Source organism: Xiphophorus maculatus, chromosome 21, assembly GCF_002775205.1.
Source record: "Xiphophorus maculatus strain JP 163 A chromosome 21, X_maculatus-5.0-male, whole genome shotgun sequence".
NCBI classification, from domain to species: domain Eukaryota; kingdom Metazoa; phylum Chordata; class Actinopteri; order Cyprinodontiformes; family Poeciliidae; genus Xiphophorus; species Xiphophorus maculatus.
Window position 1 is genome coordinate 10,446,895 of NC_036463.1, and position 14,466 is coordinate 10,461,360.

General features: G+C 36.2%; 2 protein-coding genes across 3 annotated transcripts; one reads left to right on the forward strand and one right to left on the reverse strand.

The window, feature by feature from the left end:
- Positions 1-1,213: 1,213 nt before the first annotated feature.
- On the forward strand, positions 1,214-3,955 carry ccdc58 (coiled-coil domain containing 58). Its single transcript, XM_005797837.3, has 5 exons — positions 1,214-1,298; positions 2,936-3,061; positions 3,152-3,298; positions 3,490-3,549; positions 3,632-3,955. Exons 1-5 carry the CDS (start codon positions 1,248-1,250, stop codon positions 3,677-3,679), a joined length of 432 nt encoding a protein of 143 aa, XP_005797894.1. The 5' UTR covers positions 1,214-1,247; the 3' UTR covers positions 3,680-3,955.
- A 977-nt stretch (positions 3,956-4,932) lies between these two features.
- LOC102238374 (cystatin-A5-like) lies at positions 4,933-5,947 on the reverse strand. Of its 2 annotated transcripts, XM_023326047.1 has the most exons (4): positions 5,846-5,947; positions 5,619-5,731; positions 5,430-5,534; positions 4,933-5,298 (listed from the first exon to the last, which is right to left on the reverse strand). In XM_023326047.1, exons 2-4 carry the CDS (start codon positions 5,688-5,690, stop codon positions 5,158-5,160), a joined length of 318 nt encoding a protein of 105 aa, XP_023181815.1. In that variant the 5' UTR covers positions 5,691-5,731; positions 5,846-5,947; the 3' UTR covers positions 4,933-5,157. The 2 variants fall into 2 exon arrangements, with proteins under 2 accessions (XP_023181815.1, XP_005797895.1); XM_005797838.2 differs by lacking the exon at positions 5,846-5,947 and having other exon boundaries at positions 5,619-5,777.
- Between the last annotated feature and the right edge of the window lie 8,519 nt (positions 5,948-14,466).

Sequence of the window (14,466 nt, forward strand, 5' to 3'; positions counted from 1 at the left end):
TCTAGTTCAAGTTGTTGAAATGTATTCATTCTCCGGGGGAAAAAACATATTTAATGTGGCCTCCGTGTTATTTTTTGTTCTTTTTTGAATGTGTTTTATGATGAGTTCAAACAGGTCTGGAAACTTCAGAAACTAACACAAAAATATTTAATTACATACTGTAATTTTGTTTGCTTTTGCCATTAAGTTTAAATGTGACATTCACATTTTTAAGAGTCTGTGTTTACCTTTTCCTTGTTTTCAAAGGTATTTCTTACATTATATGTAAGGGTTAATTGAAACCCTTGTATTACATTAACATTAAAATCTTTCTGTTAATCTTGAAGCACTTTGTGTCCTGAAAGGTTTTACATAAATAAGGTTTTACATACTTATTGCACAGTTTGTGAACTGTAAATGCAAATGACTTCCCATAACTATGGACACAACATTTGACATTGTTTTAAATATAGTTCTTCACATATTACGCCAACAGTTTAAGCCAAATCTAACAAAATGTAATAACTGAAAATGATCTACATCATTCTCCAAGATTCAGTTCCTGTAATGATGGTGACATGCAGGTTGTTCTGTGTGATTGGCAGGGCCATGTGCAAACAGTTCCTGTGCTGTTCCAGACAGCCAATTTGACAGCTCCCAGCTCAGCGTGACACCAGTTCCTCCTGTGAACTGTACTGAATCAGAACAGTGACACAAACCTCTGAAAACTGCAGGTTCCATATAAGACAGTTTGCCTGTTATTCAGAAATGTATAGCAATAATTTATTCTAATTTTATTCTAGATATGTTCTCTGAAATGACGTTATTGTGTATTCACAAACATCAGAATGCATGGTCCAATGTGAGGAATTAGCAGCACATCAGCTGGAAAGTGAATAAATAAATAAATAAAATAAAATATCATGGTTGTTATTTCTTTTATTCATTTTTTTAGTAAAAGAAAGACCTTAAATAAACACATGCAGGAAAGACAGTTTGTCTGGGTATATAATTCAGAGGTGAATTAAGGTAATTTAAACTCTTATTTTCACTTGTTCTCTTTTGTATCTGAAATTAATAAAATGTTGTTTCTTATTTGTAAAACCTAATTTATTTTTGCCTCTTGCATGATGGAGTTGCTGCAGGGTTCCAGACTGAATGCCTGATGAAAACCAGGCATTCCTGAAGAGAGTTAAGTAAGTTTCCGTTCAGGCACCGTCTTGAACAGCCATCTTGTGCTGGTGTTGTGAAGGACCCTGCAGTCTACTATGGCGGCGCCCGATGGGACTTTAAACTGTGAGGACTTTTCCATGTTTCAGGTAATTTAAACGAAAAGGATTCATTGTTTTTGCACAAACGCTGCAGAGTGAGAGATCGGCCGGAGTCCTTGGTCCTCAGAAGTTGGCATGATCGGTTCTTTGTTTTCTCTGAATTATGACCCTCCTGATCCTTCAAGGATCCAGACTGGATTACAGAACTGGAAACTAGAAGCATGTGTGCTTGGAGTTAGCATCACAAAGAGTCCCCATCAGCTGATCCTGGTCTACTTGATCAGTGCTTTATCAGAGTGTTCAATCCTTGACTATAAAGCTCACAGTTTGTATTCAGGTCAAATTACTTGAGAAATTACATAGTTCCTAAAATGAACCATGAATTATTAGAATTGTGCAAAAGCAAATTATATATCAACTGTTTTTGAATGGCAGACTTTTTCCCAAGCAGGATTTTGCTAAGATTTTTATACCCTAGAACTTTTTTTTTTATTGGAGTTTTATTTAATGGGTAGTTGTGTATAATTGTAAAGTTGTAGAAAAATACCTTTTTTAAATAATTGTACAAATAAAAAACTGTAAAGTGTGTCATTTGTAATCAATCTCCTTTTAATACCCCAAAATAACTCCAGTGCAATAAATTGCCACCTAATTAGTAAACAGCTAGTGAGTAATGTAATCACAGCGTATATTCAGATTTTCTGCGAACGCCTCTTTAGATCTGATAGCACAACAGCTCATGGAAGATGCTGTGGAGAAGTTTAAATCAGGGTCACAAACAACAATCCTCTTAAGACTTGACTGTCCACTTAACAGGCTGGACAAGGAGAGTATTAGTTTTAGAAACAGCCAAGAGGCTCATGGTAACTCGGAAGGAGCTTTAGAGACTCACAGCTCAGATGGGATAATCTGCTGACCTGACAACTTTTAGCTTCATGCTTTGTAAATCTGGACAGGAAAGCCATAAAAACTCCCACTTACAGTTTACCAGCAGTGTAAGGAGGCGGTTGTATGACAGAAAAATTTGTCCTACACCCAAAACTCTGTGTAGCAGAAAGCGAAACTTTCACATCACCTCAAAAAAACAATAAATGCACAGTGAAACATTGTGGTGGCGGTATCAGAGAAGACAGAGAAGCCGGTCTGAGCAGATGGAGCTAAATACAGAACAAGCATGGAAGAAAACCTATTAGTGGGTGTAGAAATCACTGGCATCAGATGAAGGCTCACTTTAGCAAGACTCTAAATATACAGCAAGAGGAGCATGCTCATGTTTTGGAATGACCTAGTCAAAGTCCAGATGTTAATATGGGAATATTTGACTTAACTTGGAGATTATGTTCATATCCTCTTTATCATATCTGATTTAACTGGGCATTTTTTGCAAAGAACAGGCAAACGTTTTTGTCTACATTTCCAAAACTGACTTAGAAACTAAACCCCAGAAAGACTAACTATTGACTCATGGTGGCTGTTTATAGATGCACAACATATTTTTATAAATGTATATTTGTGAAAAACACGTAAAAAAGAATATACTTAATTTGAATGCACACTGCACCATGAACCATTATTTTCCTCTATGTTCAGATTTTGGTGAGCAGTTCCATCTACGGCTTGTGTTCATGAGTATCCTGGGCTAAAACAGGTCCTTTAAGCCATAAATAAAAGTGTCTTTTTTCCAGGAGGGGCTGAAGGTGATGCGCACTATAGACGACCGCATCGTCCACGCCCTGAACACTACTGTGCCCACAGTGTCCTTCTCAGGAAAAGTGGACGCCACACAGACCTGCAAAGAGCTTTATGAGTCGGTGAGTGTCTGAAAAAAACTAAATGTGAACTCTGCAGGTTTCTGCACAGTTGTAACTTGTGTCTCCACATCTCTTGTCTGCATCTCACAGTTGATGAAAGCCCACCTGAGTAGAGACAAAGCCATCAAGGCTTGCATAGCTCAGAAATCAGAGGTGGTGGTGCAGCTGCGGGAAGAACGAGAAAAAGACAGCGACAATCTGAAACTGGTCAAACAGCTTCGAAAGGAGCAGACCAACGTAAGCAAGAGCAAATTTAAATGAATTTGTGGATATTAATATTCTATAATGGTCGTATGTGACAACTTCAATGTATTTTTTAAACTTAGCTATGCTCACACAAATACATAAGCAGTAAATCCCAAAGCAAATTATCTTGTAGAAAAAAAACCCTGATTGTTACTTTTTGTCTTGTGTTATCCTGCCTCCAGTTGAAGCTCATGCAGTCAGAGCTGAACGTTGAAGAAGTTGTCAATGACAGAAGCCTGAAGGTACAAACACATTCCTATCATTCCTTTATTCATCCTTAAAAAATGTAAAACATGCACGCTACTTGTGTTTTTCTTTCCTCAGGTTTTCTTTGAACGATGCAGAATCCACTACCTGCCTCCGAAGGTGTAGCGAAGATCCCTCTGAGGAAAAAGAGCCTCTTCGCTCTGCGTTTAAACCCAGACTGGAGCTGAGCGTGTGTGTGCCTCTGCTGAGCACCGACGGCTCAGCAGGCGACGCTCGTCCTCCAGACCAATCGGAGCTCCTCTCCACTTTACTTGTTCTCAGTGTCATTATGGTATAGCAGAATGAATGCTGTAAAAATCATCTTTGTTCTTCACAAGGGGTTATTGTACAAAAGCTTTTTTTAAAAAAAAAACAAAAACACAATGAACTGTTTTCAAGCGACTTCTGTTGTCCGTGTTTTAAATCTTTAGCATAGACCCGGTGCTTCTGACAGGCAATGAGCTGAGCTGGACCTGTTTTCTTGTCTTGTTCATTAGACCTCTTTATTGTTGGTGCTCGACAACATGAGATTAATTAGTATATTTAGATATTTTATACTGACATTACAGCTCTTTCAAAGTGAACATCACAACAACCCCAAATAAGGTTAAAAGTTTATTCTGATTTATTACAAAGCTTATCTCTAATATTTGGTGCTGCAAAAAAGTATTTGCCCCCTTATAGGTGTCTTTTCTTTTTTGTCACACTTTTTAGTCATATCAACCTGGCCCTGTGTGAAACGTAATTTCCCACTAAACCTAATAAACAGTTGAGGCACCCTTGGTAGCAATAATTGCCATAAAGATTCAACAAATAAGGGCAATTAGTCTTTTACATTGTATTTTTAAGGTCATGCCACAGAAAGGCAATTAGATTTAAGCCTTGACTTAGTCCAAGTTTAGCAAAACCTTCATTTTTTTTAAAGTTCAAAGATGAGCATGCTGTTGTGTTTTGAATCATTGTCTTGCTGCATAACTTGCTTCAGTTTCAAACTGCTGGTCAGACACGATCCTTCAAGACTTTCTGGTAGAGAGCATAATTTCTGATTCCAATAATTTCAAGATGTTGCCTAAACTGTCTTGAGGCACCAAGACAAGTCTTGGAGAGTTATTTGTTGTTGTTGTTGTTGTTGTGAGAGGCTGCAAAATAGGGTTGCTACAGTTGACCTAAATCAGATTCCACCAATTTTCAGGAGTAGAGTTTAATCTGATATAAGTTATTTTTAAAAAGCTTTGATCAGGACCTTGGACTGCTTTTTGGGATTGGATCAAGATATTCTTAAAATATACCTACATAGTGAAGACACTGCTACTTGTTTTTAGTTTGTCTTTGTCCTTTTTCTTATGTTAAGTTTAGACCTGAGGTCTTTTTTATAAAATAAAAAGTCTTTTGGGCAGTTTTAGCTATATTTATTATATATTAGTACATTTTCCACATATTAATGCAATCAGTAAGGTAGTCACACTGCAAAATAGCTATTTCAAACAACCACTAATATCATACTGATAGAAAAGGTCAAACTTAAGCCATCCCAACATGCTCTTTTATACAACATAGCAGTGCATTTTGCTGTAAGGCTGCCGGGGTGAAGTTGTGTTTTCTCATCAGTCCAAAGGTCTGATGGGCTCCAGAGGATCTCCTTCATTGTGTTTTTCTACCCTCTTCAGTAAAGTTTTAATCTCTCCCCTTTTTAGAGAGCTTTGGTAGGCATAAATATGGAGGTATTCACTTCCTCCTGCATGAACCTAAAGGGAGGAGACAGCAGAAAGGCATTTTTGTTTCATTGGAATTGTTAATATAAACACATTTACATCTCGGAACACAGACTATTTGACAGTAATATAATATGATGTCAAAGAAAATCTGCAGCTATCACCTTGATGAGAAAGTTTGTTCCTGCCACTGGTTGCACCCTGTATTCAATGGCCTTAAATATTTCATAGCTCTGTTTGGTCCACTTTTTCTCTGTGTCGCTCTTCAGCTGTGAGTTGGTAACATTAAATAGAGATTGAAATCTGAGCTGCGAAGCTGCATGTAGACATTATAAAGAATGACTGGAGCTCACCATGTCACAGATCTTCTGAGTTTCTTCCGTGGCAGGTTTTATCTCTGTCCATTTTCCGATCCTTCCTGCCATGCTGGTGATTTCTGGTGAAGTCAAATGCCTGTTGCTGTCAACTCAAAATGATTAAGAAGGAAGTTTTTCAGTATGTGTTTATCGTATTTACTGTGGGTAAAGATTGGAATGTGGTTCTCCTACATAACAGGTGGAGCTATGAGTGAAACCCTCACCTTTTAGTGAAAGAAACTATTTAAAATGAGGAATTAACCACCAAAATCTAGATAACATAGGATAAACGTGACATAAAGAAAAGATTGAGACAAAGTCACTGACAGAGACGGTCATTGCTCTTTCTTTGCTTTAATTTTATTTTAAACTTTCAGTTTCGCAAAGACCAGACCACGTTGAAGTTTAACGTTGAAGAAATAAAGGTAACGTGCTGCCCTCTAGTGATGAATCAGGGGGTTTCCCTCCAAAATCACTGGGACCAGCATTATTATGCTACAAAAATTTCTCCAATATTCTCTTTTTGCATTCTTAATAGTTCTCCTTACCGTTGCTTGCTTTCGTTTATAATTAAATTCTTATAAATTGGATTACCTTTTAGAACGTTAAATGCTTTATTTCTTAACTTTATTGCTTCTTTACATTCATTTGTCCACCATGGCAACATTTTGTTATCATTTTTACACCCTCCTTTTTAATTGTATGATCTGCTGCCTCCATGATTATCTTACAAATATGTAAATTTACATCATTTATATCCATTCTCATATCTGCTTTTCCTAAAATCATAAGTTTATTTGACTCAAATGTCTAAATTTAATCCAATCTGCCTTATTAAAATTCAGTTTTTTATTGACTTTTATATTCTTATTATTTAAATTTAATCCTACTCTTATTGTTATGGGATAATGATCACTCCCTGTTGTTGGATTTTTATCAATGAACCACTCATAAATACCAGCTAAAACATTTGAGACAATTGTCAAATCAATAACTGATTCCATCCCTGTTCTTACATTGATTCTTGCTCCCCTCCCATCATTAATACATACAAGGTCTTTCATTTCCATTAACTCTTCTATGACTTGTCCGTTTTTATCATTACATTTACCCAACAATGTACTTAGCCGAATAATCTTAAAAAACAAAACAATGTTTTGTTGTATTGCATTAAAATCCCCACACCAAATTACTTTCCCTTCCAAATATTCAGTTAACTCCTCCATTATTTCAATTGATAATGTTTTACATGGATTATAAAAATTTATTATTTTAAATTTACCTTCTTGTTCCCATATCTCAATTACTATGTAGTCAAGTTCTTTCCCTAATACCTAATATTGTATCCCTTGCTTTATAAATATTCCACATCCTCCTCCATCTCCCCCCTGTCGATTTCTTCTTACACTATCATATCCTTTAATCACAAAATCTAATGTTGTTCTAAATTTGTATGATTTCTTTTGCCTTCTTCCTTACTTTACATCCTCCATATGTAACTCTATGTTTCCCTCCACAGTTATAACATTTTTCTTGTGCTTCTTCTTTACATTCTTCTAATTTGTGATCCTCACCACATTTTGGACATCTCTGCTTCCCTTTACAAACTGCTGCTATGTATCCGTACCTTTGACATTTGAAACAACAAAGTGGTGGAGGGATATAAGGTCTGACCTGAACACTGAGATAACCTATTTTGATATTTTGTGGCAACGCTTTTTCTTCAAATTCAATGAGAATTGACAAACTTCCTACTTTTTCTCCATTTATTGTTTATCTAATTTTTTTCTTTTCTCCCATGATTTTTTTTTCTCCAACACAGTTTTTTACAGATATTATCCACATTTAAAGCCTTATTCTTTTGTTCTTCATTTTTACAAACTACCAATAGGTTTCCATCTCTCAAAATCTTTACCATTTCAACATCTCTACCATTTGGAATGGTGTCTACCATTTCTTTTGACACCACAATGGGGCTGATGTTATCTTGTTCTTCCTCATTCTTAAGTTTTAATATTATTTTAAATTCCTCCCTCACAACTTTCCTCCTAACTATCCTTTCTTCTTCTGAACAACTTCCTTCCAGTTCCCGTTTACTGCCTTGAGTATCACCAATTCCCTTTCCTTCATCTATTTTATTTCTTCCACTTCCTCTCCCCACTGGCATCCACCCTTCAAAATCCATGTCTTCCTCATTCCCTATCTCCATTTCTATCCGAACCATTCACATGCCTGTTTATGCTCAAATCTGCCTTTTCCAAATGCGATATGATTATATGTTTTAGTTTTTCCCGCACCGCTCTAACCACAGCCCTCCACTTTCCTTACTTCGTAGCCCACCTCCTCTGATTCTCCATCGGATTGAGAAGAAAAGGAAATGACGTAGCAGTGCTTAACAATAAAAGGTGTCCTCCAGGACATGTTACCATGAAGAAGGGCTGCCACTTTTCAGACATGAAAATAAGAATACAATTTGTGTAGTTGTACTTACACAAATTGTAAGTATAACCAAGGGTGTAACTTTGTGTTGCAAGTTGGTGGGGACGAAGATGAGCAGGGGATGGAGGGTGATGATGCACCCACAGTTACTGGGAGGTCTTTTCTTTTCTGGTGCTAAGAATAATGCCAAAACTTACATATGAATGCCATACAGTCTTATTCAATAAATTAGGATATACATCCCGATCAGGCTTGTCAGACTAATAGCACATTTGGAAAATAATCTTTTAGCAAGTATTAAACATACTACGAAATATAAACATGTTAAAACATACGTAATCTAATTAATCGACATAACATCTTTCATTTGGTGATGGAACTGCTGACAAAGGAACTTTTCAATCATATTCTAATTTATGGAATCAGCCTGTATTTGCTGAATGCTTACCTACAATTTAGTAACATTTTTTGTGAAGAATTATCACATAGTTGCGTTTTATTGTCTGATTTTATCAAGTGCTAAAAACATCAACCTGAGATTCTATAACAATCAAAATGTTATTAAACATTTCAAAAACAGAATAAGTAACTTCTGTGTAACCAAATGAATCCTTGTCAGTACAAACTTTGTATTTTTCAATTACGTGATTCTGACTCCACAGCTGTCCCTCAGTAGGTTGGTAAAACCCTTGTCCTGCTGAATTACACATAGCAGATGAGATATAATGTCTCTTTAATATAGCAAATATTAAAGACGCAAAACCTTTTTTGGGGTCTGGTTGGAGTAGTTGGTGAATAGAGTTATTACTGGATTCTATAAAATGTGGCTTAAAGCTGAGATGCTGATGTTTGAATATGCAAAATATATATTCTCTCTGCTAATAAATCTATAGTTTGTTTTCTGTTGTTCTAGAAACAAGAGAGAACAAAGCGAATTTCTCTTTATAATGGCCCATAATTTAATTTTACTTAGTAGGAGCCATGATTTAAAATTTAACAAACTTTGGCTCTTTATGCTTTATGAAATATTTCATCCTATTTGATGATTACTCTGAATATTGCCATGTTCTATGAACAAATGATGCAATTTGTCCTGGGAAAAATGTAAAAAAACGGGTGATTGTATTTTTTTCCTCAGTGTGTCAGCTTAACGTCACACGCAGACTCGTTGCCATAGCAACCAATAAACAACATCCTCGGGAGCGCAAAGCAAAAATTACGTTCAAGTGCATCAGAAATTAACACACGCGCGCGCGCGCACAGACACACCCACACACACACACACACCCACAGACATCTGATAAATAAGTTGGTATTTTTGAACAAATAATTTGAATCAAGAACAAAAAAAATTATAGATTTGCAACATCCAATGCATTTAATGAAGTCTCTATTAACAACTGTTTACAGTTAACACAGCAATTACAGTAAATGAATACTATTCTCCTTAAACTAGAAAACAGAATATTTTCCAGTAAAACAGCTGCATAGAGGAAGAGACAATTTTTGGCTTCACATTAGTTGTTTGGAATAAATGCTTCAAGAGGGTCGTTGCATTTTTTGTTTTCTTGCACTCCATCAACTACGATGTTCAGGGGATAGAGTATACTGACGTACATAAGGCGAATCCTCACATAGATGAACTCGTCTAGTTCCACTTGGACCTGCAAGGAGGAGAGAAAAAAAACTACTTTAAAACTTTACATTAATATAAATTTTGTAATTTAGAAAAGTCTGTAATTACCTTTATATATAAGGGCCATGGCAGTGAATTGGCAATTTCCCTGTATTCAGTTGGAAGGAACATTGAATAGGTCTTCTTGGTAATTTCGCAGATTTTATTCTGCACCTGTACATAAATTATCTAAACTAAAATTCTTCAACAAAACACAGAGTTTGAATTTTGAGAATAAAGACAGAATAAATCTTACCATACAAGCAATCAGTGCAATTTCTGTAGTAACACGCTTTGTCTCTGACCATTCTCCATTATTCTCAGCCATGTTGATGATGTTTGCTGTTTTTGCCAGAGAAGTAAAGTGTATGTTGTCACCTGTCTTGTATACCTAACTCCAGATGATCTTCAAACTTATTTATGCTGTAGCTACTCTGCACACAGATATGTAGGTGGGGCTACTGCATGATGGGTGGAGCTCTGTGTGGGCTGCCCACACATTATAGTGGCTTATTTGTGGAGGCAGCCATCTCCAATATGCTGAATCAGGTTGCCTGTTTGCATTAGTTGAAGCCTTTGAAGACTTCTAGAAGATCATCAAATTTCATGTTTTCTTTGACTCCTGTCAGTACAACCACAACCTTCCTTGATTCGTCAGGAGTGTTCACAGGCAAAAGTTTGAAGAAGAACAAACCCACCAGTTTGTCTAAACCAACATGAACCTGAAATGAAGAAAAAAAAATATTTATATAATCTATGTGTACAATATAAGGGGTTCTGCTCTATGTTAACACATGGCTTTTGAATCCTCTGGCAGCTGTTGAGCCTTTTGTTGGTTGTGAAAAAAAAATCACTCTGACTGACAGATGACCTGCCAATATATGCAGGCAATCTCAACATTCTGAATAACTTAATGCTAAACTGACTATTTCTCTGAAACTGCAGCATCTTTCAATGAGAAATTTAGACTGTTTCACCAGAACTGAGTTTGAAAACACTTTGACCAGACAGGAGAACAAGTTCATCACTCCTCAATCAACACCACTTTTATGATGCTGCCCTTGGCAACTTCCCACAAGGCCCATATAAACAACTGCCGCTGCTGATTGATCTTGATCTGTTTCACAATAAACAGTGAAAGATTTCAATCTCTAGATGTATCATTGGATGTCAGCACCCCAAATAGTTGAAGCTGTATTTTCAGGAAAAGGTAGTTGTGCAAATTATTGACTTAGCAAGATTGAATACAAATGACAAATGGACTGTACTTGCATAATGCTTTACCAAGTCCAGAGGACTCCAGAGCACTTCACATTATATTGATTAATTCTTGAGGCTGATGGTGGCAAGCTACTGGACTGCCATGGACAGTATGACTAAAGTGAAGCTGTGACCGGCAGACAAGTGGTGGTGGATTTCCTGACCACCACCAGCAACAGGCCTGGGTACTTCTCTGTCCTAGGATGTTAACTTAATGAAGACCTCAGGTTGATGCTTTTCAAATTGTGACTTCAGTTAAGAAAAGCTTGCAGGAGTTTACCTGGTGAATGGTGTTTAAGCTTTATTTGGTTTGTCAAACCTCTATCTTCTAGGGGGAAATAGATCAAAACTTGATTTCAAAAAGCTCATGAATATTAATATATACACCAAATCAAGCCCATTATTGTGTTCCTGTTGCAGCTAGACCTGTCTCCTCTTTGTGTTCTCTGCTTAAATCTGAGCCATGTTGAATCTTCTATACAAGCCAGTGAATATTAAAGCTGGTTAGTTATGTAATGTTATAAGGCTTGTAAGTTCTAAAAGCTGAGAAGTTTCTTAACCTTTTTCTGGCCTCTAGTGTGAAGCACTTTGAATTATCAGTGAATTTCTATGGGAATCACTGACTTCTGTTTAATGTGATTTTTTTTTCTTTACCAAGTATCTCTGCCAGTCCTGTAGTTTTTAGAATTAATCTATGTTTTAAGTAGTTATTGTTAATTCTCTGTTTTAGATTTGGTCAAAAGATTTTGTTCATGTACTTTACAAAAACTTTATAATTCAAATAGCTACAATTCAATTTTATCTGTATCACCCTTTTTTAATTAAAGTGACAGTAATTTGACCTCTAACATCAGATGTTTGTGAGGGTTGTGAACAGAGAACTTCATCAACTCCACAGCCAACGTTATCCCTAAGAAAAAAGGAAGAAACCTTTGGTCTAAAGAACATAGACTTGAGAGACTTCACAGTCATATCAACCAACTCAGCCTGTTGAAGTTTTCCAAGTGTCTCTATTGTTCTAAGGGATTTCATGAGGTCAAACGTGGTTATCGTGAAGGACATTGTAAGTTAGCGCTTCTTCCTGACAGAAAAATGCTGTCCCTCTACCATATTTTGGTCATCTTTAATAAAATGCACTCTCAAGGGCATGCATCCGGTGAGATTAGTATTGAAATTACCGTTACAATTGTAATATGTCAGTTAAAAATGTTATACCCGAAAACAAACAAACGACCCTGAGCCGAGAGGTGCGGCTTGACTGAATAAGGAGATTTCTGCAACGGAAATCAATGTTCCTGCCAGCAATGATACTGTGGATCATTAATGATTTATTTCTTGAGTGAACAGGTATTTAACCACATGAAAGATTAACTGATGACAGAAACCAGTAAAACACATTTCCAGTGAACTGAAAGGAGTGTCTACAAATATTTCACATTTGTAGATTAGGTAGATAACAGGTGATTGAATTAATAACTCAACTTCAGCCTAGAACAAAATTATTTGGAAAGTGACGGGGGTTTTTAAAGTTAAAATGTAAATCAAAATCATAATAATTAATTTGCAAAATATAATATCAGCAACTTGTTAATATTTGTTTATGACGACTTCCAATTTATCCTTTGAAGATGAGAAATATTGACATGTTAAAAACTGACACGGAAAATTATTTATTATTTATATTACGTCTTGACTTGAATGAACTGACATACTTTTTTTTTCTTGTAGGGTTCATAGTTATGGCCCAGTTCTTGACCTGACGCTTGACTTTTGATGCTCCCACCAAGATAGATCCCATATGTTGAATTTTGAACCAGAGAACTGAAATGTAGCACTTTAGTATGAACAATTCTAAAAGATGATCTTTTCATCAAATTCTTTTTATTGTTATGTTTCATTTATTTTACCTGTATTGCATTAATAATTTTTATCCCTTTTTATTTTTCATTAACTCTGTTTCAAGTTTTTGTGTGCATTTTAAGATTTTTGTTTACCTAAGGTGCTGTTACTGTGAAATTTTATGTAACACGTTTTTCTTGCTTATGTTCACAGTTATGTATTTGTTTTGTCTAGGGCAAAGTTTTTTTTGTTTTGGTTTTTTTTTTTTCTCCGAAGAGTTTTTGCGGCGCTAGTGGCTCGTATTTTTTCGACAGTAGGCAGACAGGGAGGAGGGTGAGGAGAGGGGGAAGACATGCGGCAAAGGTCGTCGGGACCGGGAGTCGAACCCGCGACGTCCGCAACGAGGACTAACCCCCTGCGCCACCACACCACGCCCTGGGCAAAGTTTTTTAAGGTGATTCTCAATGAATCAAAAGGGAGGAGTTGTCTTGGAAAATAAAACTTTCTCTTATTTATTGGGAAGAATTAACTGATAATGAAGGTTTCTGAGCAAATGTTATACTCATCGAACTGATAACGGAGGTTTCAGTGAAGATGTTTTTTCTTCTTTTTCCTACTGAAACTCCTTTGAACCAGGTTTGATGTAGGGACGAAGAGACTGAGAGAAACTCACTGCAAGAGAGAGATGGGTGGAAGGCACCATGTACGTGACTGAAAAGATATAAAAAGAGAATTTTATGTGTTAAGTTTCACTTCTTCTTCTTCTTCTTCCTTCTTCTCTCTTGCTTTTCTTTTCTCACACACTGATACTTACTCTAATTTTCTAAATAAAAATATCTAAAGAGAAATGTGCATTTCTCTGATTGATTCAGTGTATCTCTTTCACCCAGAACGAAAACATTTTCCTAAACACACACCACAAACAAGTAGTTTTTAACACTAATGGAGTGAGTATTTTGACTCTTTCAAAAGTATTAATTTAACACCGCATCTGTGGTTACAATATAAACTCTGCATTTGTGTTGATTTTAACTTTGATAGTTTTAAATCTGCACTGTCAAATTTGCTGTGTAGCATGATCAAAGCATTTTGTAACATGCTCTGTCATTATTGCCATAATTTAGTAAAGAGAAGTAATAATGATGTAGTAAGAGACCAGTAGAGGTCAGTGTGCCCTTTGTTTAAACTTGAATATTAACCTTGGCCTGTGTTTGACTAACATTCTGTGTAACTAGTATTAGCCTTCTAATCACCTAATTCCAATCCTCATTAGTAGGCTGTATATAAATGAGCTGTACATGTCTTCTAGTTTACATTTATAACACAACACATATTTAATATTAACTCATAATTATTCTGCTGGATAATTTCATGTCCCTAGCTAATTCAAGTATTACACCATGATAAAATGACAATTCAGCCAGCTTGACTTCTCCATCATGTTCTGCCATGTCGTTTAGTGGCTATTTTCTTCAGCTGTAACGTGATTATTTATTATATTTTATAAGTGGGGGTGAAAGTAGAGTCGATAATGCCTCTTTCCCCATCCTCTCATCTCTTGGCTGATTGAGGCAGAAGGCTGTCCACCCTAAGCCTGCTTCTGCTGGATGTTTCTCTTCATCATCACCCTGT